The 24,477-nt window shown below is 33.7% G+C and overlaps 4 protein-coding genes across 8 annotated transcripts in view; 2 read left to right on the top strand and 2 right to left on the bottom strand.

Annotated features, from left to right (window-relative positions):
• The window catches only part of LOC121125352 (uncharacterized), a 94,771-nt gene extending 89,861 nt beyond the window's left edge, over positions 1-4,910 (top strand). Inside the window, exon 8 of the mRNA XM_040720502.2 lies at positions 4,707-4,910. Within this exon, the coding sequence (XP_040576436.2) occupies positions 4,707-4,840 (134 nt within the window). The 3' untranslated portion in view covers positions 4,841-4,910. The remainder of the gene's footprint in view (positions 1-4,706) is intronic.
• Positions 4,911-15,403: 10,493 nt separating this feature from the next.
• On the top strand, positions 15,404-17,338 carry LOC121125671 (syntaxin-2). Of its 2 annotated transcripts, XM_040720873.2 has the most exons (3): positions 15,538-15,756; positions 15,966-16,628; positions 16,681-17,338. In XM_040720873.2, the coding sequence occupies exons 1-3, from the start codon at positions 15,661-15,663 to the stop codon at positions 16,723-16,725; spliced, it is 804 nt and encodes a 267-aa protein (XP_040576807.1). In that variant the 5' UTR covers positions 15,538-15,660; the 3' UTR covers positions 16,726-17,338. The 2 variants fall into 2 exon arrangements, with proteins under 2 accessions (XP_040576806.1, XP_040576807.1); XM_040720872.2 differs by having other exon boundaries at positions 15,404-15,756; positions 15,966-17,338.
• Positions 17,339-17,431: 93 nt separating this feature from the next.
• On the bottom strand, positions 17,432-20,085 carry LOC121125669 (uncharacterized). 4 transcript variants are annotated; one of them, XM_071891558.1, is made up of 7 exons: positions 19,954-20,051; positions 19,817-19,883; positions 19,442-19,567; positions 19,198-19,359; positions 19,072-19,144; positions 18,761-19,008; positions 17,432-18,705 (listed from the first exon to the last, which is right to left on the bottom strand). In XM_071891558.1, the coding sequence occupies exons 2-7, from the start codon at positions 19,848-19,850 to the stop codon at positions 17,537-17,539; spliced, it is 1,812 nt and encodes a 603-aa protein (XP_071747659.1). In that variant the 5' UTR covers positions 19,851-19,883; positions 19,954-20,051; the 3' UTR covers positions 17,432-17,536. The 4 variants fall into 4 exon arrangements, with proteins under 4 accessions (XP_071747659.1, XP_040576802.1, XP_040576803.1 ...); XM_040720868.2 differs by having other exon boundaries at positions 19,817-20,085; XM_040720869.2 differs by having other exon boundaries at positions 19,198-19,370; positions 19,442-20,083.
• Positions 20,086-21,216: 1,131 nt separating this feature from the next.
• On the bottom strand, positions 21,217-23,801 carry LOC121125670 (F-box only protein 42). The gene has a single exon (XM_040720871.2). It carries the CDS (start codon positions 23,047-23,049, stop codon positions 21,478-21,480), a length of 1,572 nt encoding a protein of 523 aa, XP_040576805.1. The 5' UTR covers positions 23,050-23,801; the 3' UTR covers positions 21,217-21,477.
• Between the last annotated feature and the right edge of the window lie 676 nt (positions 23,802-24,477).

Raw genomic sequence — 24,477 nt, 5'->3', positions numbered from 1 at the left:
AAATAGGAAACATTTAAGTATAAAGTTATCACGAGTGTGTACGGATATTTCAATTACACATCAATTTCTATGGGTCAAATTTATATGCAAACGAATTTTCAGACAAATTTCTAAATACTTTATTCTATCTACGAATTCAATATTCCTTTGGAAGACCATTTTTTTGAACCAGAAAAAAAATGCAATATTCACCTATTTCTTTTTTTGCTTATAACTTTTTTGATTTTTAAAAGACTTAGAAAACTTTTTATTCGTATATATTTTTTTTTTTGAGACGCCAGTTGGTTATAGAATAAGCTGCCCTTATATGACCCTCGTGGCTAAAAATTAAAAGCCTCTTGTTAGCCTAACCAGGTGCAAATAGGCACCCATCCCTAACGGTTTGCCCACCCATAAAAGATACAGCCACAAACTCTATTATATTTTACAGTTTTACGAATGCAAAATGGATGGTACAGTGTGGTCCAGGTAAATTGGGAAAAATCTTTAAAGACTTATAACGAAGGAACTAGATGGAGTTTAACCATAAGTTTAATATTACTTGAAAGCTACATTTAACTGCATTCAAGTAGGTATTATGAGATCTGCTTCTCTTGATGGCCTCGGCTTAAGGGGTTGGAAGCTTTGGCAGGCTCCAATATTTGGCAGCACCAATACAATGGCAAAATCTTGCAGTTTTGCCATTGTATTGGTTCTGGTCTTTTAATTTATATTCTCTGGATGGAAAAAGTAGGCCAATGAACAAATTAGATATTCCAACAAGACCTAAATTCCAAAAATGTCTTCGCCACAAATTGTCATAACTTTTGTAGCCCATATTTTTGGGATATAAACAGTCTTGACCTAAACCCATACAATTTCTATCCCTGGGGGAGGGTCGAGTATGAGGCCTGTGCCAAATATCATTCGTCTATGGAGGCCCTGGAGATATACAATAGCAAAACTGGGTCTACACTTGGATCCCTTGGGCTGCCAAATTTTCTAGGACCGTTTTGTGGCTGAGATTATCAAGAGAGGCGGATTTCCCTATAAATATTTAAATGTCATTGAATGTAGCCTTCAAATAATATAAAAATAAAGGTTCTACCACCATCTAGTTCGTTTGTTATAAGCCTTTAAAGATTTCCCCAATTGATCTGGGCCACCCTGCATACAAATGACACAAAATTTAAATGACGTAATTATTAAAATCGTTTAACTTTTAATCATGTAATTGAATATATTTTAGTGTTGGAGTTTAATTTTTACACAGTGTTATAAAAAGTATGTTCACTAACGGTGGGTAAAAGATATTAGACCAATAACACTTTTTAAACAGTGAACAGCCATCCTTAATCATGCATCGCTAATTCTTAGTATTTTTTTTTGTTTTTAATTACGAACATATCAATAAAAAAGATGATTGTGCTCTGTTTTGATCATTCACTATCAAGAAAGAAATTTGAAAATAGTTTACTGCTAATTTTTGTAAATAAAAAGCACTCAAATATATTTATTGACAGTCTAATTTCCTGCAAAATATATGCTTGTCACAAAATATAGTTTTTTTCTTTCATATAAGGATTATTCTATCCTTAGAAAGAACATTTTTAAGTTTAAAAATATGCAGACTCGGAATTTTAAATCCAGAACAAATTTATACCTGGATATCTTGGTAACCCTTACATTCATGTTTATGAAAGCGGGTGTTCATCAGATTTTGCTGACAAAACTATATAAGAAAAATTCAAGATCCCTCAGATGTCCTCTGAATACGAACGCCGTGTGGGCATTATTGTTGCCTCTGTAGTGGGCCTACACCCAAGGAGGTCATTGAGTTGACAAAGCTGACCAAATCAACTGTTTACGATGTTGCAAAGTCTTTCAATGAGTTTAATGGGCTAGGAATACTTGTAAAGAAGACTCATGTTTAGTGATGAAAATCATGTTTACAATGGGCATGTTAAAAAAGAAACCGAAAATCAACATGATGACAATTTGGAGAATCTTTTGGAGGAGAGAAAAAAACAATTTGAAGAATCTTTTGGAGGAGAAAGAATAATGCTCATGACGTTTCATTAGATCAGCAATGATGTAAATCCAGTGTGTTTTTTAGCTGGCCTGTTGATTTGTAATTGGTAGTATAAAGAAAGAATTTTCTTTTCCTTTGCAGTTGGCATTATTATTTAATTTCTGAGTAGTGAATATCCTTTACTAAATAGATTCAATTACATTCAAAACCTGTTGGAACGTTCATTGGAATACTTCTATCAAATCTCCTTCTTTATATCACTTTCGCCTTGCTCTCTTGTCACAACTGATTGTAGGTGATAGAATGAAACGTCATTAGCACCATGATTTCTCTTCTCCAAAACATTTTTCAAATTGTCAGGGTTGCCATTTTGATTTTCGGTTTCTTTTTTTTTTAACGAACCCTCTCTAAACTGGATTTTTATCTTTGTAGATGAGCTACAATCAGCTGTGACAAGGGAGGAAGGAGAGAAGGAAATAAAAAAGAACATTGGCAAGAATTACCCCCATGTCAATTCCTAATTCCGACAAGGACTTACAATTAAATCTCCGCCACAAATCCTCAGAGTTATGCCCTGTCAATCAGGTTTTGAATATGATTGAATCTATTTATGAAAGGATGTTGACTACTCAGGGATTAAATAATAATGACAACTGCTAAGGAAAAGAAAATTCATCCCTCAGATTACCAATTCCAAAAAACGGGCTACCTAAAAAATTCAAAGGATTTACATCACTGCTCATGATCATTCTGAGAGCAAAAAAATAAACTCGAAACTTCCTAAAGCAAAAGGACAAAGAAAATGTGGTTTTCTAGCTTGCCGGACTACTATGTGTGGGGCGGAGAGACTCGGAATGAGAGTGATATAAATGTGCACATAATACTGATGACTCCTTGCAGGCTTCCATTCTCGAAGTAGTGGGTCAACATGGACAAATAGATTCTCATAAAGGCATGTTTCAGGTTCTGGTTGGATGCAGTTATTGAAGCTGAAGGTGGTTGGTTTGAGTCACGATTGACTTCATATGGAATCCGTGATGTAAGAGCAAAAGATTTGTGAATTGCCCAATTAATTTTGGGAAATAAGTGGTAATGTACATTAGCCTTAAATTTTCCAGATTAAAAATCCCCACCCTATTTGAAGATGAATATTTAATCTTTCTGTTTTCGAAGAATTAATTTAATGCACATTAACACTTATTTGATTACAACTATTTTGAACAAAAAAAAAAAAGAATACATGAAACCATGACATTATAAGCTATAAATTAATTCATATATTTGACCCATAAAATAAAAATATAACAAAAAAACAGAATAAAAGACTAATTTGATTTATAAAAAAAGTGAACTTTATAAAAATGCAAATAATTATATGCGAAACCGTCAAATATCTTGCTTGAGGATGAAGGGGCAAAGTTGAGATGTTATCATATGGAATTTTATTAGAAAATGTTTTCCCCTATAACGTCATATGTATCATATTTGATGTATGAGTCTTTGAATCCTCTTTTTGTGCAGTTTGATAATTCTTCGCCAAAAAAACTGTTTCAAGGATGAAATTATGAAAAATCATTAGTATCAACAGGAATAGTCACTAAATAGAGTATGAGTAAACTAAAAAAATATATTATCTGCAAGGTAATGTGATAGACTGTGGTTGTGTTGTAGCTGTGTTTTATTTCGTCCAGTCTAATATTAGGACCATCGGTCCTTGGGACCAGTGTTTAAATGTCGATCATTGGAAATTTAAAAAAAATATTAATAAGTAATATGATATAACATTTAATATATGATTTTATATAAATATATCGTACCGAGGATTACGGCCATGTGCGGTCAACTACCCTAGGGAAAATTGCCCGTGGAAGATTGTCCTGAAGAAAATTGTCAGTTACAAAAAGTGCCCATATTTTGTTCAAGCTTCAGAATGAACAATAATAACACATTACAAATGACAAATTTGATGAAAAAACAATTATTGATGTGATTATTGAAATACAAATAATTTTATTTCCATAAAAAAAGAGTGAAACGACGTAAAAACACAGAAAAATGCAGTTTTCAATATGAAACCCGAGGGCTTACACTATTTTTTGGTATTAAAGGGGTTCTTTGGATGTATTGGTGGTTGTTTTTAAGGATCTAGGGTACTGCCAAGTACCCTGGGCAACCCCCAAATACTTGGAAATATTTTTTGGTATCATAAGGGTTCCTTGGATGTATTGCTGATGGTTTTTAGTCCCACACTACCCCCTGGCCAACCTGATGGCAGAGTTTATTCAACCAAATTTTTAGAGACCCTAAGGTATTTATCTCCCCACCCCTTACTAATTCTCTCGATCCATTTCTTAGAAGGCTGGATTTAATTTAAAAAATTGCAAGGAAATTGTATTGAAATAATAATACTCACACTTGAAGGTTCTCCCTTGGGGATATGTTGAGATATTTGTCATTAATAATCTTCTGCAAATTTATAATGTGTTCATCATAAAGTTTAAACAAAATACGGGGAATTTTCTCCAGGGCAATCTTCCACTCACAATTTTCTCCAGTGTCGTTTTCCTAGTAAATATGTCGTCTTTCAAAGTTAACAAAGTTTTTTTGGGATTCGATGGGATTTTGACAATTATCATATTAACTAAAATGAAATGTATATATAGAAATATAAATAGTTATTTTATTTATCCCATAGGTGAAATCCTAGAAAAATCGCTGTCAGTTCGAAACATTCATAATTGGAATAAAAAGCAGGACGTTTCTTCAATTTTATTAGATGAAAAAACGAAACTTCAATCTATTTCATTAAATCATGTTGAGAATTCTTGAGTAAACTCTTAAATCTTTAAACAGTATATAGTTTGACAATATTGAAATATACAAAACATATTTAAAATAATCATATTTGAGTATAATTTCTAGGTTTGTGAATCCCGGGAATGTATTGGTAATATCGAGAAATCAATATTGAATTGTACAAAGTTTAGGGTCTGAAACATTCATTTGGGAAGTTGGTGAAAGAGTCAATAGTTAATTAATTTATAAAAGTATTCTCTATTTTCTGTGAATTGGTACCTCTGTATTTTCAATCCTGAGATTTACAAGAGCGGTTCCGACTCAAATTCTGTATTCTACAGGAGATAAAGGGATGATAATTTATCCAAAAAAGATCATTGTAGATGAAAAAAATATGATCATGTAAGGGTAGCTTTTTTGTAGTTGCTTGGGAGCGTCCACAAGGAGTGGAATGGGGGGGCTGTAGCCCCCTACAATTAAGGAATGTTTTATTTTTTACTAGAAAAATTTGATCGTCATTTTGGCAAATTTTATATTTCAAACTTTTTTCCAAAAAAACTAATTTTTGTGAATAGATATGGATTTTTTCAAACTTATTCAAAAAAAATAATATTTGTGCTTTCATTTTTCAAATTTTGTTTTCAAAAATTTAAGTTTCTGTAAAAGCTTTTTTAAATTTTTTTATTTTTTCCAAAAGCTTTAATATTTGAATTTTTTTCCCAAAATTTTTTTATTTTTTAAAAAAATTTAATTTTTCAATATTTCTTTCTCCAAAAAAATTAATTTTCTGTGAATAGATGTGGATTTTTTGAAGTTTAAAAAAAAAAAATAATATTTGAGCTTCCAAGTTTCTGTGAATAGTTTTGATTTTTGAATTGTTTTTTTCTCCAAAAACTTTAATATTTGAATTTTATTTCCAAATTCCTTTTTAATTTCTTTTCAAATGAATTTAATTTTTCAATTTTTTTTTTCCAAAAAATTTAATTTTCTCAGAATATCTATGGATTTTTGAAAAACAAATTCCAAAAAAAATAATTTTCTGTAAATAGATATGGATTTATTGAAGTTTTTTCAAAAAAATGAATATTTGAGCTTTCAAGTTTCTATAAATAGTTTTGATTTTTGAATTGTCTTTTTTCCCCAAAAACTTTAATATTTGAATTTTATTTCCAAATTTATTTTTATTTTTAATTTCTTTTAAAATAAATTTAATTTTTCAATTTTTTTTTTAATTTAATTTTCTATGAATAGCTATGGATTTTTAAATTTTTTTTTTTTTCTAAAAATTCAATTTCTTTGTGAATAGCTATAGATTTTATAAGTGTGTTGCAAAAAAAATCACAAAACTAAGCCCCTCTACATATATATATATACAATCCTGTAGACGCCCCTGTTGCTACCTGAATAAGTTTTTTGATTTTCCAAATTTGTAAACATTACCATATTTTTTTTGAAGAGATAACATATAAGTGTAAAGTGATTTAAAAACGAAGAGTAAAACTTGGAATTTGTTGTGGAATTAAAAGTGTATGTCCTTGTTAGACTCAAAGAAGACTTGAGGTTTGACATCAAATAAGGAGTGAGGATTTTGTTTATTTCTTTCAATCATGCTTCTTGCAGCAAATTAAATGAAACGTCTTGATATCTAAGCTTCTGTTCTCCCAAACATTCTTACTTTTTGGCACACGCAACCTCTCTTAATTATTATAGTTTGGGCATGTCTATAATTAATCTTCTACAGTCCCCGAAAAAGGGCAACGTCCCTCCTGATGACATCGACCATACTTGTGGATAGGCGTCGGCCTTTGCACCTTGCTGTGTACATCATGGAGATGGCTTTGGTGAGAATGGAGTCCGCTTTGATGGAGTTGAGACCTCCAAGTGATATCGCAAACATCCAGGCTGCCTTCGTTAGAGTTAGATCAAACTCCCTTAGGATTATTTTCTTTGACTTTGATTCTCCATAGAGTTGTCCTATCGCACTCATAAAACTCCCAAGGATTTTTCCAATTGTCAAGGTGACCACGTTCATTTTCAGTTTATTTTTTTTAGTATACAGGTTGGTCATATTTTTTAAACTATATTTATGGTTAATTTTTAGTAATTAAATTATAAAATTTAAAGGTCTAAAGGGGTGTTCGTAGGGGGTTGGCTGGAGGTACTGAAATATTTTATTTTTTTTTTTGTATTTTACAAGTAACTTTTTTGGTCAGGATGAAAATAATTTAAAGGAAAGGATTTTTTTTTTTTAAGATTTATTTTTTGGTGAGTAGAATGGATTTATGAAATTTGTTTCTAAAAAATTTAATTTGATATGAATAACAATGGATTTTAAATTTCTTTTTCTAAAAAATAAAATATTTGAATCTTTTATCCTAAGTAGTTGAAGTTTTTGGAAGAGCTGTGGATTTTTGAAATTTTTTATTTGTGTCAAAAATTGTCCATTGGAAAAAAAATAAAGCATCAAGACAGTCACCCAGACCAAACATCTGGCCGCTGTGATAATGTTTGGGATTGTGGCATCAACTGTAGAAAAACTACATCCAAATTGGTTTCCTGGTGGATACCGGTTACCCATGGCCGACTACTCGATGTTGTTGATGGAAAATATGGTCGCATAGATTACCAAGGCCATGAAGAAGTCCAACATCGCGACGAATGTATTTCATGTATATTGTACAAGGGTGGATGGGTAGCAATATGAAATTTTGGTCCCAGAAACTTTACCACCCCTGCCACCACCACACCGAGGAGCCTAGATCATAATCCACTGGATTACTCGATTTGGTGGCAAATTGAGAATAAGGCCTGCAATGTTTACTACCTGAATATTGACGACCTGAAGACCTCTGTTTACCGGTAGTGGAGGATCATGAAAAAGGACTACGTTACCAATGTGTGTAAGAGGTTCCAGAGGCGGTTGGAGGCTGTCATGGAGTCTGATGGTGGCTAGATTTATAATTAATGTACATTGTTATAGTAAAAAATATTATAAAATAAAATTTTATATGTACAACATCATTCTGATCAGTTATGAGTATTTGAAGGACTACCTGGAGGCAAGTCTCGGTACTTTTTCTAAGCTCAGTACTCTGTTTGTTAAATTATATTCTTTGTAGTTTTGTTGGTTGTATGTTACTAAAGAACCTAAACACACCTTTGCACTCACTCTTTACTACCCTCCCGTCGCATTTAGTAGTATATCCTGGTGACGAACTGGATATCTAATTACTCATCATATTAATGAGTATCTATCATAACTACCTGGCATACGAGGATGCGCATTAATGTTAATGACCTACAGGAGGAATGCTCCAGAATGGAATTAGCCGAGTCTAAGGAGGAACTAGCGGGCCTACGTAAACCTCAACTTGTAGCCTTATTGAAGAAGCATCTTGAAAATTGTGGATGTGATCCTAAAGCCTTCGACTTTGAGAAGCCTTTTCCTTCAACTTCTTAAACGGATCGATGTCGGGTAACAAGAAACTTTGGTGTTTCCCAACCTTCTCCTTTGAAATGTCCTAGCCTAGAAGAGGCCATCGGTGGTCTTTATGGAGTTATGAATTCCGGAACTATGTAGTGTTCTATCCTGATCTGTCTGCAGAACGATAGGCGGCTCTCTATCGTTCATTAAGCCGGCTCAGATGTCCAACAGTGGCATAAACCCCTCGATTTGGAAACTAAGCTCAACAAGGATACCTATACGCTATTAAGGAGGCCTTTTCTCCATTAAAGTATCTGTTATATGAATGGTACTGCTTGACTGGGATAAAGCAGACTGTGGGATAACCAATCGATGACTTTATAACCCGGCTACAGAGTAAGGTACGGTTCTGCAAGCATCAATGCTCATTAGACCTGTTCAAATTTTAACTTTTTTTTCAAAACTTTTAATATTTGACTTTTTCCCGTTCTCCAAGGATATAGAAACTAAATATACCAGTCATTTGGATTTCGGAGCCCGGCTATGCCTCCCGGATGGGCCTCAGAAATTTATTACCGGTGGCTCTAAAACCAGGGGGGAGAATACGTGACTTTTTGTATTCTTTTTACTATAGCTTAGCAATGAATTATCGTATAGGATTGATATGGGTATCAAATCAAAGCCAATAAACTGTGCTTCAATTTGTTTAAATATGTTATTAACCCTTTATTTGTGCCCATGAGTGAATTTTACCCCAGATATTAAGAAATGCGTGTTTTTATATTTTTCCCGCTGTCTTTTTAGATACTCTCCTAAGTTATTATTATCTTATCATATAACATACTAAAAAAAATACAATATAACCTACTCGAAATATTCTTAATGGTTTAAGTTAGATTTCTTGAAACTTATATATTTATGTTTTTGGTATTCCCCAACTTGTAGTAAACAGTTTTTTTGTTCTTAGTAGGTGGCAATCCTAGTTGCAAAGTCACTCCTGAGTTTCACGCCTCTTTCAGCAACATCATTGGTCACTTTTACTGACTTAAAAAGTTCCATGCTGCTCTATAGTTTTCATTATTTTCCCAGGTATCTACCGGTGTAATAAGCCAGTCTCTTTTCAATCCGAGAGCGTCAAAAAGAAAATGTGACTCAGGTCCTGCCAAGTCAGTGAGAGATGTAGCTTGAGTGATGGCTGGAAAAACTGGCTTGCCTTTTCTAGAACACTCTGGCTTTTCAGTTCTTGATAGCTTGATTGCCAGCTTTTGATTTATAGGCGTTGTCATGCTCTTATGTGAACTTAATAAGATAAATGGTACTAATTCCTGAGTCAGATACCAACCTTGATCTCTCATTTTCTTCAGAACAGGTCTTGCGAGTTCATTATCAATATGGTGATAGTGAAGCATGTTCTAAATCAATTGCAAATCGTGGATAGGAGCATCAGCGACAGATTTTGCTGTTATCCAGTGCTTTGTATAAAATAAACCCAGGAATTTATTTATATTCTCTAGTTTAATGATGGTGTCCTTTCCGTATTTTTGTCCATTTGAAAACATTAACATTTTTATAGCATATATATTCTTGGCAAACCAGCAGGCTTAATGAATTGCACCGGGCTTGGTCCAATTAATACGTCGACTAGGTTTCTTACCGAGAATAATCAGGCACAGCTATGCTACTTCTCTGAACTCTGCCATTGGAGATGTCTTTTCTAGAAAATTGTTTATGGCATTAATTTAATTTACCAAATATTGTACAGTCCGGACCCTGACTTTTGCCAAAAATAGCCACCCATGCTCCACCAATTACCACCTGTGATACATGATGTCTGCAAGCGAAGTAGAAAACTTTTCGGCCAATTTTGTCTTCAATCAGTTTTGCTGCACCGTTGTTGATGGTATTATTGCTAGCTGTTATTTCAAATCCTTGACCAATAACGTAGTTTTTCAGGTTCCGTGTTTCCAATATGTCAAATGTAGCCTTACATTGTTGAAATCTAGTGGAACCTGTTATGAAAGGAACACTGAGCAATTTCCCTTCCTCGTACTGTGAAGCACCTGAGACGAATACAGCGATACTATTAACAGGGCAATTCTTACCAAGAACGTCTCTTAAAAGTTTGTCCTCCCAGTATAATGTACAATGTTTTGGTGGATTTTCCTAAAAGCTATTCATGTATATTTAGCACAAACTATAGCGAGTATTGATCCTATTTCGTCTAGTTGTTGAGGGGGATAACTTAAAATGGTTAAGATCTGCACCTCCTGCTTTTAATACTGGAGATACCATGGCTGTAGTTTGGTTGTCAGACAGTGATAAACGATTAGCAGTACTGCAAATATCTTCATTGTTCAGGACTGATCGAGGAAATTTGAGATCTATTGTTTCAGGGTTTGATGAGAATCCTTTTGATATACTCGAATCCTCACTAGAAAAAGAACCTTTACAGTTCACTGGATCGTAATCGCTTAAGATGTCCTCAAGTTCTGTTGATGCAGAGGGTACTTGTGTTGGGATTCTATCTTGCCTTTGTTCACAGAAGCTTTTCTCTATCAACTTTTTTCAAAAATCTTATCATGCCCTGACATTTGTGTCTGTCGGGTTTTCTGTTGATCCAAGTAGAATTTAAGGTCCTCATCTTTGTCCTGATTTGAAAGTAATCGATTCCTTCTCATTCCATCCAAGGCATCTTTTGACCCAATATCAAATAGTTTCTCCAAATCTTTTGAAAACTCAATTCATTTCCTTTTATCGGGTTCTGTATCTCTTTTCTTATTTTTGACAATTTTGCTGTTGCATGGATCATCTTCAATCTTAGTTATATAAATTGAAGCACAGTTTATTGGCTTGGATCTGTATTTTATTCTATTTGTGTATAAATTGTAATGTATTTCATATTTCCTTTCCCCTTGTTCTTATCTTCTTGTATTTTCTTTTATGTATTAAAGTACTGTATTTTATATAGTATAAATATTCGTGTATTTTGTAAATAAATTAGAGTAGGATTTCTTCGTATAAATAATACATATGTTCTTGTAAAATTGTTTTACTCCTCCACACATTCCTTCTCCTAATGTATCTCGGTCATCCTGGATCTCTCCAACTATAAACAAGTTTGTGTCACTCCCTCGTCAAGACACAACATTTGGCGACGAGGATGGGATCAGGATCACGTGACCTCCCTGCTGTGGGATCGTCGGCGAAGCTAGCCCTGTTAGAGTTGGGTAGTCCTTTTTCGTCGACAGGGAGAACGCTCGTTCGTCTGCGAAAGGTGGAGCAATATGGACTGTGCCTCAGTTTGGGCCTCGTGGGGGAAGGAAGAGAACCTTGGTCACTTATAAGAAGTGAAGTGTGTGTCCGGGTCAGGGACCACATAATTTAAAGTGGATTTAGTCCTACGCAGTTTTGGTTCTCTGCTGTTCCTACTCTCCCGTTCACATCACTGGATGATGGATGTGTAATGGTCTCTCCTATGAATCATCCCGAGTTGGATGAGGGTACATCGAGCAAGATCGATATGTCTTCCAGGGACGAGCAGGGTGCTCGTGTCCCTAAAACCTCTATAAGGGTGAAGGTTATGTCTCCCAGGGACGAGCAGGGTGATCGTGTCTCTAAAACCTCGTTAAGGGTGAACGCTATTTCTCCCAGGGACGAGCAGGGTGCTCGAGTCCTTAAAACCTCTATGAGGAGTATGGTCCCCCTTTCTCCAGTGCGTGTGCTGAGAGCACGTCTATAGAGATAAAAATTTGATGTACAAGAACGAATGGTTTGTCCACGCCTGGACATGGATGGAGCGGATCTATAAGCTGCTATCCATGAGCGGAACCTGTATAAGCACCGTCATGGATTCGGTGCTTGGGGGGTGATGTTATGTATTTCATATTTCCTTTCATGTTCTTATCTTCTTGTATTTTCTTGTATGTATTATAAGTGTTGTATTTTACGTAGTATAAATAGTCATTTATTTTGTAAATAAATTAGAATATGGTTTTGTATTATAAAGAATACATATGATCTTATAATAAGTGTAGTCTTATTCCTCCACGAAATTTCTTCTTCTCATTTGTCTCTCGGTCATCCTGGATCTCCCCTACTATAAATAAGTTTGTGTCTCTCCCTCGTCAAGCCACAACATAAATATACGCCAAGATAATAATTACTTAGGAGAACACCTAAAAAGACAGGGGAAAAAATTTAAAAAACAAGCATTTTTTTAAATCTGGGGTAAAATTTACTCATGAGTATAAATATACGGTTAATAACATATTGAATCAAATTGAAGCACAGTTTATTGTCTTTGATTTGATACCCATAGCAATGCCATACGATAAGCCATTACGAAGCTATACTAAAAAGAATATAAAAAAGTCATGTTTTTTTTCTCACTTTTTTAGAGCCACCGGCAATTAATTTCCGAGGCCCATGCGGTAGGCATATCCGCGCTCAAAAAAAAAACCAAATGACTGGTATATTTAGTTTCTATAGACCTTCGAGAACGGCAAAAAGTCAAATATGAAAAGGTTTGAAAAAAAAAGTTAAAATTTGAATAGGTATAATGATCATCCTGTAATTCTCCTTGTGAAGATGATATGCTCGTGGGAACTATTATCAAGAATACGAGCTCCTCCTAAAATACAACAAACCGCTTTTGCAAAGAAGTTTGTCAAATCTCGAAGAAGTCCTTCAGATAGGCCGTGCCATGGAATTAGCAGAAGCTCACTTTCGAGGAATGATAAATGAAACTTCTGTCATGCAGATCAGCCAATCTTTAGATCTCAAGCCTCCTTAGGCCATGGTGGTGTTTGTCTTCACAAACCATCTTTCTTTTCTAATTCTGTACAATCAATGGAGTATTATTTGAAATCTCTCAATGCAAAATACCAATGCACATTTGAAAACTCATGTAGCTACACCGCTAACCCCGTATTGGCAGCTATCCATATCAAAGAAGTTGCTAGTTCTGTTCCTCTTACCTCTCACAATAAAATACATATGGTATTTTGTGTTAGCGAGATAAAGCAGTGCAGGATTAAAATTCCTCCGAACTATCTCTGTTTAAACTTCGTATGACGTCATTGTACTTGAAAATACATATGATGTCATGTTATAAACAATTTATCTATGAAATCGGTCTAGACCGATTTTGATGGGGACCAAACTAAACCCAATTTTTCCTTTGGAACGATTTAGACCATACTCTTCCTTTGCAACGATCTAGACCGAATTTTTCCTTTGGACCGATCTAGACCAAGCCTTTTTGATGGACCGAATTAGTTCGGTCCATCTAAAAATGTAACAGTATCATATCGGTCTAGGATTTCCAGACCGAACCTCAACACTAGTTTTGACATCCAATAATTCACTATGTTCCATAATATTAAAAAAAGTGGTTTTCCTTTACATAAAACTTGGTTCTTCTTGGTTCCCCCAACGACATGAAAATTGTGACTTCACAAGAAGACGCTCCATATAGCAAGGAGTTACTCAAATGTCTATCCTCAACCCTAGTCTGAGTTCAATAAAAACCTACAGTTATAACTCCGGTGGATCAAACCCTTGAGAACAATTTTTATCCATTTCTGTCTTTAATGAAGTATTGCTTTTTGATGAACAAAATATTGTTGAAACGATGGTTGGGCTTGATAAACATTATTCGCACTCTGCACCAGTTAAATCAACCGTTGAAAGATAGTTTGCAAAATTTAAATGAGCGTTAAAGACGATACAGGTCTTAGATGTCCAAAAGAGGCAGTTATCGACGAAAAAATCAAAAATGGCTACAAAATAATTTTGAATGATCGTAAAGTGAAGTTGATTGAAATAGCTGAGACTCAACCATAGAACTATCAAAAGGGGACTTGTTGGTTAAGAATATTCTACAAGAGATAAAAGGATGAAAATTTATTCAAAAAATATTATTGTAGATGAAAAAAATATGATAATGTAAGGGTAGCCTTTTTGTAGTTGCTTGGGGGCGTCTTGGGCCCCCTACAATTAAGGAATTTTTGTTTTTTACTAGAAAATTTGATCATCATTTGGGCAAATTTTATATTTCAAACTATTTTCCAAAAAACTAACTTTTTGTGAATAGATATGGACTTTTTCAAACTTATTCAAAAAAAATAATATTTGTGCTTTCATTTTTCAAATTTTGTTTTCAAAAATTTAAGTTTTCGTAAATAGCTTTTTTTAATTCTTTTTTTTCCAAAAACTTTAATATTTGAATTTTATTTCCAAATTTTTTTTTAAATTTAATTTTTCAATATTTTTTTCTCCAAAAAAATTAGTTTTCTGTGAATAGATGTGGATTTTTTGAAGTTGAAAAAACAAAAAAAATAATATTTGTGCAAAAAAAAATATTTGAGCTTTTTTTAAATTTAAAAAAAAAAAAAAATTTTTCAACTTTGAAGTTCCGTGAATAGTTTTGATTTTTGAATTGTGTTTTTTTTTTCCCAAAAACTTTAATATTTGAATTTTATTTCATAATTTTTTTTTTCAAATAAATTTAATTTTTCATTTTTTTTTTCCAAAAAATTTAATTCTCTCTGAATATCTATGGATTTTTGAAAAACAAATTCCCAAAATAAATAATTTTTGTGAATAGATATGGATTCATTGAAGTTTTTACAAAAAAAATAATATTTGAACTTTCAAGTGACTGTAAATAGTTTTGATTTTTGAATTGAATTTTTTCCAAAAATTCGATTTCTTTGTGAATAGCTATAGATTTTTGATGGTGGTTCTTAACTTGAGTCCGATTGAACCCTAGGGTTTGGGTGAGTTTGTGTCAGGGGTTCGGCGTATGTCAAACCACACCAGATTTTTGAAAACACACCCCAGGTGGGGGCTCCAAAAAATGTTCATGTTTTATATAAAAAAATTAATTGAATATTTTCTCCCCTTCTTGATTTTTGTTCAAGATTGTTTTTGTGTTAATTCATCACACATATATTTACATATTTTAGTAATGTCCTTAGAATATAATTAATCATCGCTATTTTTATACAAAAAGGAAAATGATTTAAAATACAAATTAGCACTTTTATGTATTCCAAAATAAAGTTGTATATTTGATTAGAGTGAGAGGCACGCGATATTAACATATTTAAAGTCATAAAAAGGCTCAATTGACAAAATTGAGCTTGAATGATAGAAAATGTAGTTAATTGACTATTCATGAGTAATCAAAGAAGTTATTAGCGTCACTCATAAATATATTTTATAAAGCTTCATATTTAACTAAATAGTAGCATATACATATTATTTGAATGTTTTAAATTTAGAAAAATAGTCTATAGATGGCGTCAGTTGCATTATTATTTTATTTCTCATGTTTACTTCTAAGGCTTCAGAAGGATGGTAAAAAAATCGGTTAGCAGAACTTCAATCTCGAGCCAAATATCCTCCGATTGGTGAGAAAGAAGAGATGATTTCGCTCAAGGAAAAGAAAAACAAGGGTCCGACTTACGATGAGATGTGCAACTCCTTTACTGACATTTCCACGGACATCGATAAACTAAAGGTAATAATAAATAAGGCGGGATCTTATTAATGCGACGTCATGTACACATCTGGTTATATTTCTTAAACGCATCAAAAAGAATAAATGATGACGTCATAATAAATTAAGATGATTCAATTTTTAATTATTGGGCTCGACTCAAATGATGTTTTATTGAATATATTAATGATGATGAAATGAATATCCATTATTTTTCCCCTTCCTTTTAGTCTCTTGTACAAGATATTCATAAGATCCAAGGAACTCTGCTCAACTCTGCCCGGAAGGACGATAATCTCGAGTCTTCAATGAATACAAAAATGCAGGAAGCCAAAAAGTTGGGTAATACGATTCGACCCGCTCTGGAGCAGCATAAGAAGGCAATGTCCGAAGAAGAAGAAAATGAGGATACAATGGTGTCACGCATGCGAAAAACCTTATTTGTTGCCCAGTCTAAAAGGTTTTATGATGTTTGGGTAACCTACAATGCTCAGCAAGTGGAATATCGAGATAAAAACAAAACACTATTAGTGAGGAGATGCAAAATTGTCAATTCCGGATATGATGATGAAGCGATAGAAACAATGCTGGATGAAGGTAAAACTGGGGTTTTTGCCACAGCCATACTTGATCAAGAAAAACTTGCAAGACGTCAACTAATAGAACTTCAAGATCGACACGATGAGTTCATCAAACTAGAGGCCTCCATTCGTGAAGTCAGGGATATGTTTATGGACATTGCAAATTTGATTAGTTCCCAAGGAGAAACCATTGATAATATATATACACATGTTATGTCAGCTGAAACAAACGTTGAGGCTGGAAAAAAGCAGTTGTCCTCCGCTGAAACCTATGCTAAAAAGGCCAGGAGGAAGAAATTTTGCTTATTTTCTGTAGGGATCGTAATTCTTTTAATTATAACCCTTATCATTCTTTTTGAATTAGGGGCTTTCAGTTGGGGGTCTTCGTCCACGCACACGAAAGAAATAATTTATGTATATATTAATCAAACAACGACTACTACTACAACAACGACCACTACCACGACAGAAGACTCAAATGATCTCATGGAAAGCTTAGAATTTCTTAACGAGACATCTACCAATACGACTGAGAGTCGGTAGATCTCTCCTTTATATTGGAAAATCATAGTTGTAACTACAACAGAGAGTCGGTAGATCTCTCCTTTGTCTTCGAAGAATTATAAATTATTGTTGTAACTACTCTAGCTGGGGTGATTCATGGGTTGTTTATGCAAAGGTTGTTTTCCCAAAGTCATTTTATGCTTTAATTTCTAACTTGTCAAGCATTCGCTTTCCGTTATAGGTTGTATTTCTTTTTTTTAAAGAGGAAACTTGTTATTTCTTTGTCCCTAATACTAGCTTTTTTATTTACATATATTTAATCTAATTGCCATATTAAAAAGTAATCACTATATAATTTGATTTTAAAGTACATAGAAAAATAGATTTGTCAAATCTCTTGGAGTTACTTGTTTTAATTATATAATATTATTTGAAAAGATTTATGATACCTTAACAATGAATATTATGTACATTAGTTCTATATGATTGGTTGTAGATATTAAATCATTTTTCTAGAATGTTGTAGTATTATTTCTTTGTCAACAATTTAGTATGTATGTGTAGCCTGTTAAAACAAAAGCAAGCTAGAATTTCTTAAAATGGAGTCTGGATTAGGATACATTTGTATTCTTTGAAGAATAATTATTATCATTAATTTTTATTAAATTTCACCATATATATATATATATTTTAGTTAAAAAGATTCTTATTTCTATTTATTCATTTCCAGGATAGTTGGATGGAAGCCAATTGATATTTCCGTCTCCGTCATATGAATCAAGACATGTATGATCTGCTTCCTCTCTGCATAGATTCCATTGCCCTGATGTTTGATACTTTTCAAATGAATTATCTTGATGAATATTATACCTCCAGGATGTGGAATGTTTTAAATATCCTGGACCGTACCTAAGACGAGCATATCTACCTGGGTTTGCATGAGTTTTTGCCCATGTGTGGCCCACTAAGACCCGTGTTTTGTTACGACATACTTGATCGTGATAAAATTCTGAACATTCTTTTTCGGTCAAGTTTCGACGACCCTGCATTTCAAACTCTATTCCTCCAAAATGTAAATTAAAATATTTCGCTCCTATGTCCCAATAGTTGTTCTCTTGTATACTTGTTAAAGTAAATCCATTTCTCTCAAGGATTTTTCGAGCACTTCCTCCATAGTCAAAAAATTTAACAATATGATCCGTTTTAATATATATGTCACCATCAATATCCCATGGAATAAAGTTATTTAGTTTAACAGCTCCGAGCAAGGATCCAGAATTTAACTCATAGTCAATCCCCAAGTTACTTGCTAAGAATTCAAGACGTTCAATTACAAAATTATAGCTTCTTGTACAGCAATACGGAAGTAGGAATGAATCAGCCATCGACCTCGGCGAGCATTTTATCCTAATTTCATGGCAAGAAAATTGGTATTCTGACTGAACTCTTTTATGAGGTATAACAGCTTGGAATTTCAAAGCCTTTCCCAAGCTCATCCAATCTTCCCGGCTTCCTTCCAAATCATTTTTTAAGTCATCGTTTGTGAGATAGAGTAAGTCGGGACATGATAAGGATACAGTATTTAATCTGTGATCATAATACCACTTGATAAACGCCAAGGAAATGTCCTTATTCAGCGGTATTTGCTTAAATCTATCAGTACGTGTTAAAAAAGGGCCACGGATGTAGGAACATATCATACAATCATCACAAGATGATTTTTTATAACCATTTTGAATTTTAAAGGCATATGTATCTATCGTAATTTGAGAACAGCCATTGATCCAATGCCCATCTTTAAGACGCCTTGATCCGCCAACAGCTAAAATTTGATGCCCATATTTATTTAATAAGTCAATGGATCGATCCAAATCTGAGAAAGATCCTAAAAAAAGAATTAATTTGTAATAATAATTTCAACCATACAACATTTTTTGTACCAAAATAATCCAAATCTCGCCCAATCATAACCATTGAAGTCTCTACCATCTCTATTAAACTATTCCAACGATATGATTCTGAGTATCCCTCATTAATACCAACTAAAATAACTTGATTGATCCAATATTTAATTTTTTTACGAAGCTGATCCTCAAATTGCGTAGGGATTGCTGCAATAATCCGTACATAACTATAGCTTTCAGCAATTGATTGAATGAGATGTACAATGTCTGATAAATTTGATTTTCTATAAGACAAACACAAATGTAATTATAGAATGAAATTTGATTACTTTATGTTCTTCGCTTACACTGGCAAATCAAGCAAGATGGTAACATCTGATAATCTTTGTAAGCAGGAGAATGTCCTGTTCACCATAATTTCTAATTAGTCAGAAAAACAACAATTTTCACATTTTGAGATATTTTACATTTACCCTTGGGATAAGGCCATCTGGGAGATGGGTTGGAACTTCCTTGACAATGGTCTTGATTACCGACATCCTCCATGCAAAATGCACTAGCAAGTAATGGAGAATTTAATTCACTCACTGCTCCTTCCATTCTTAACTTTCCAATCAAGTTTTTAACTATAGAATCTACAAAAAAACTTACGGATATAATTAAATAATTACAATCAAGTTATAAATAAATTTGATTCTGGGATAACAAATAACTGACTTTTTTTCGAGTTCAATTCCAATTTGGAGAGAAGCAGCTCTTCCATTTCAGAGGCAACAATTTCACGGATTTTTTTCCCTCTGTAATTCTCGTATCGAAGTCTCTGAGTCCATGTTTGAAGTTTAACTTAAATATATAGGTTTATTATGCAAGATTTCCGTAAATGTGATGTGTCAACATAAAAAATATCTTGTACAAAAATCAAGAAAAGGAGCTGATTTTTTCACTGCCTATATTTACATACAGTCCAATATTTCATAGGCATATTTAAGTCAATTATAGGCTTTGCATACAAGTTTGTCGAATGAGAAAATATACCCATGAATTTTAGATATAGTTTATAATCTTTCTCTGATTTAAGAGACTTGTATTTACTTTGATATGGTTTTTCAAATAGAATTTCTTTCATTGTGACGATCCCTTTTGGCTACTTTAAGAGGAACTTGTGGTGCACCCAAAGAGGAAATAAGAATCATTGACGATACGTCCTCACAGAATACAAATGTACTTACAATATTGACTAATGGCGATGTATATTAGTATAAAACCGACAGACAAACACAATATTAAGGATTTTCTTCGTAACTTGAGCATTGTAGCAATCGTGTATCGCCAAAATATTATTATTTCAATGAAGCAATCATGTGGGTTAAAAAAAAGATAATACTCCTACAAGATAAGATATAATGTTTTTTTTTTCCAATATAAAACAGACTTTACACCTGCATTTTCTTTTATTTACTTAGAGGCACTTAACATAATATTTATGATATCAGGTAAAAAACGGTTTTAAATATAATAATATATATACATTTTTGAAATTATATTCATCAAAAAAATAAGGAAATCAAAATGACTTAATGTAATTATAATCAAGCAAAATTAAAAAAAGAACAAGCGAATAAGGAAAAAGCTACCTTGGTTTCAAGCTGCACTACATAAATTGTGGGAGAAAACTATACATAGAGTAATTATCATAATATATTACTCCATAACAAAATTTAAATGATATTATTATTGGATTATATCATATTAAACATAAAAAAAGGAACTGAAATATATTTTAGTTATAGACATAGCTGTTCAAGTAGACTGACAAATCAAAATGTTTTTTTGAGATTTTAGAACTACATATAATATATAATAAAAGAAGCCAAGAGTAATAACCAAGGTGAATGAGTTAATTGGGGGCTGGAGATCTTAAGTACGAGGAATTGTTGGTGCATTAAGCAGAACAAGTTAATAATGTATTATAAAATGTTACAGAGCACGGCACGCAGTGTTGTGGCTGGCCGATAAGTTCTTTTCCAATAGTCATGCTTAGATTGTAACTTTCTATAAATATCTTCAAAAATAGGTCTTACAAGACTTATATTTGGTTGAATGGTGGATGTTCTAAAGTCCATTTCCCAACAGTGAGTTTTAAATGTTCGTAGACTACTCTGTCCAGGGACAGCAACTCGTTTAGAAAATTCACAATCAAAAAACAAACGATTCATATTGATCATAGCCTCACGCAGTTCTTTATCAGAGTCTTTGTGAATATCAAATAATTTTCTGCAAAAAAGTACTAGATCTAATATTCGTTCAAAACGTCCTTTGACTTCTGAGGAAAACTTTGTTTTTCCGTCTGCTGAGCGTAGAAAGGTTCGAAAGGCTTCCAAAGTTTGTTCATTAGATAGAGTAGATTCCAGATTTATTATATTTATTGTAGGACGGGTAGTAGTGTTGGTAGTAGGAGCTGGGTTCGAACCCCCCTGAAGACGTCATTCAGCCTGTAAAAAATTCAAAGATGCATTTAAGTGATTTTTATGACTAAACCCTTTATGAAATCATTCATTGTTTATTTCTCAAATTCATAAGATTGTAAGCTATAAGCCATATTTGCAGACAGTAGGGAACAAAAATATCTTGAAAAGCCAACTATTGATATCCTGTTGTTTGCTTCCTTGTAGAATAGAGTTGTCTCATACTTTAAATTATTTTTATGTATTGTAACAAAAAGTGAATATTCACATTAAATATAAGTAAAGAAATCATATTATTTCATGAAAAGGACTAAAATAATACGTAGTATTTGAAACAGATTCTTTGGTCTGATCAGGTGTTGCAGATCTAGCAGAAGAAGCCTCCATTTGTATTCCACCAAACATAACGAGCTCAGATCTACAAGTTACTAGAGAATATAAAAGTGTTTCTTCCGGAGATTGATAGGCATAAGACGTTTTAATTTGGAGCCAGGAAACAACACGGTTCGAAATAGCTTTACTTATATCCAAAATATGCAAAACTAATTTTTTACTTGAATCAGTGGGACCACAATTACTTCTCTGTTGTTCTTGTGCTTTAAACTTTAAAAGCCTATCTTCCATCTTTTTCAATACATCTAGCTGTTTCTGACGCGTCTCCAGTGATTTCCTAGTAGGTACAATGTTTGAGCGATTGACTGGAATGGTAAAAGCTTTCATCCGTTCACCATAAGGATCTGGTCTTATAATATGCCCTTGTACTACTTCATTGGACGGAGGTTCGGGAACAGGATCTGCAAAGTCTTCACGACGTCGATTATGATGCCAAAAGGCTCCATCTCCTCTATTCATTCCTCTTCGAAGATCGGGGTTTATGTTCCATTGACGTCCATTAGAACTGTCTTTCGGATTAACATTATTCATACAGAGTATCACTACATAATCATCAACTTTACAGGCAGGGTGGCACCAGGAGTCATTTGCTCCATACTGGGGATTAGCAACCTCACATCTATACCATTTCCATGGCTCTTTTGACATATCAAAGAGCCAAACATCATGAAAAACGCCATTAGAATCGCAGCCCCCAATTATGAGCAAATGTTCTTCTGACAATTTAATTTGCGAATGACCAAAGCGAGGTTGTGGACGCATGGGTGTGGGAGGGAGTATGGACCAGGATTTCAAAGGGATGTTGAAAATCCATATATCATTGGAACTAGAAAAATTTCCGATGGCTGCACTTTTCTGAAGTCCACCAAAGACGATCATGGCCTCACCGTGAATAGATGCGGTGTGCCCCGCGGAGCAGGGAGGTGCCCTACTCTCACTACTTTCTTCAAAGAGTGTCCATTTATTCAGTAAAGGATTATAGACATGCAATTCGTTCAAGAGCTTCCAGGACCCAATGAGGCGATACGGGGACAGAGAGGACCAGCCTCCAAAGAGGTACAGTTCTTCTTCGTAGAGCACTAAGGACGCGCATGCCTTAGGAGAGGGATATCGCCCTGTGGAGGACGTCCGCATCCATGTACGAGTCGAAAGGTCCAGTCTCCATAAGTCATTGAACGTGGTGGAGGTGGAGGTGCAGCCTCCGAAAACAAACAGCCCTTTGTCATAATAAATTGCGGAATGCGAATATCTCTTGGCTATCCTCAGTATTTTCTCTGCCTTCCGTCCCTTGGAAACGCACAAGGATCCGGACAAAAGTCCACTCATGAATCGCCCTTTCCTCCGTTGTCGCACCACCAACATAACACGTCTCCACCGAGAACACACCAACGCACAATTCTCAGCATCTTCATACGGGTTCACTTTTCCCAAAATTGACTCCAGAACCTCATCCGGAAGGTCCTCCATTCCTAGGAATATTAGTTAGTTCTTATTTAGAAAGAAACACCACTTTTTCAAGTTGATTATTTATTTAATCAACTAAATAGTCAAATGTTAATGTACTAATAAAATAAAAAATAGACCTGACAGCTATGACGTCATCATACAATAACCACTTTCTTTCTTTTTTCACATACCTTTAATAATAACAGCAAGGAAGAAAGCGTATAGGGGGGGACGGGATTTATAAATTATATCCCTAAATGATGTTATTCTGACCATAAATTTAACAATAATTCAACAGTTTGACCTACACGTACGGTGGCGTCCCAAGGATTTTTCTTTACGAAAGGCGAGACAAAAAAGTTGTAGGAAAATTTATAGAGTTAAATGTTCTGGAAGACACTAAATTTGGACGAATTAGCTTAATTATAGGTAATGACAAGCATTACGTTGCCCGCACGAGTGTTTGGGTATTCTTACAAGCATTATAATATAGTGCTTGTCTGTATAGGGAGAGTGATGATACATTTTCTAAAAGATCTTTTTTTTTAACTGTCACAAGTATCACAATTTAAAAGATAATTCAACGCCCAGGCAACATGGCATAGGTAGTACCTAAGACAAATAATTCCAAAGTATTTTTGATGTAGTGCAATAATTAATAGCCATTTATAGGTGTTTTCGAAACTAACCAAAAGTAAGATACTTGATACACCAGGAGGAGACATGACTTATAAGGTAGGATGAGACATGTTTAAACAAGAGGAAACATATAAACACTGCCATTTGTTATATTCAAGCATTTATTTTCCTTTTTATTACAGTTTGTCAGCATTAAGTAAATACTTATAATTGGTTGTAGGACTCTTAACCCCCCCCGTCCTTTAACCCTCGATCAATTACCTCCTATTACCCCCAAGCCATCTACCCCCTTGCATTTGACCCCGCTGTACAACAAATAGCAAACATTCAATCTTTGAACAACCCTACAAACGTAATTATTAATTGAACTTAATTACGTAAGTATTAGTGATGTATCGGACTTCCCTTGACCTGATCCCTTGTCACCTCTTGAAACTTAATGAGGAGTTTAAATTAACTATACATTTATTTATAATTTATGAATTGTTATTATAATAATTAATAATAAATGTCTAATTTAATATCATAATTAATTATATATAATATTTAATTATTGCAAGAGGTGGGAACTTGGACATTACTTGATATTTTACGTGGACTTGCAGTATAACGATTTTGCCCCTACTCTGATGAATACAGTGTCGTAAGCTGCAGGAGTGGAAACGATATTCCAAAATCCTTGGAAGCTATGGGTTAAATAAATATATAAATGATTAGACACCTACTAGAATTCAAGTGTGGGCTCATTAAATTTTTGAATAAGGACTTTGAAGAAGAATCTATCTATCAAAAATTCTTATTGTTGGGTAT

The sequence above is a fragment of the Lepeophtheirus salmonis genome, chromosome 10 (genome assembly GCF_016086655.4).
Source record: "Lepeophtheirus salmonis chromosome 10, UVic_Lsal_1.4, whole genome shotgun sequence".
Lineage (NCBI taxonomy): Eukaryota > Metazoa > Arthropoda > Copepoda > Siphonostomatoida > Caligidae > Lepeophtheirus > Lepeophtheirus salmonis.
The sequence above is the reverse complement of the archived record's forward strand: the minus strand, read 5'-3'. Positions and strand labels throughout refer to the sequence as shown.

Excerpts from the sequence above, each read along its gene's own strand:
- LOC121125671 (XM_040720872.2), top strand. The coding sequence starts at position 15,661 with ATGATTTCGCTCAAGGAAAAGAAAAACAAGGGTCCGACTTACGATGAG. Across the intron at positions 15,757-15,965 it reads CGGACATCGATAAACTAAAG|TCTCTTGTACAAGATATTCA; the intron begins GTAATAATAAAT and ends CCTTCCTTTTAG.
- LOC121125669 (XM_040720868.2), bottom strand. The coding sequence starts at position 19,850 with ATGAAAGAAATTCTATTTGAAAAACCATATCAAA. Across the intron at positions 19,009-19,071 it reads ATCTTGCTTGATTTGCCAGT|AAAATCAAATTTATCAGACA; the intron begins GTAAGCGAAGAA and ends TTTGTCTTATAG. Across the intron at positions 18,706-18,760 it reads GCGAGATTTGGATTATTTTG|GATCTTTCTCAGATTTGGAT; the intron begins GTACAAAAAATG and ends TTCTTTTTTTAG.
- LOC121125670 (XM_040720871.2), bottom strand. The coding sequence starts at position 23,049 with ATGGAGGACCTTCCGGATGAGGTTCTGGAGTCAATTTTGGGAAAAGTG.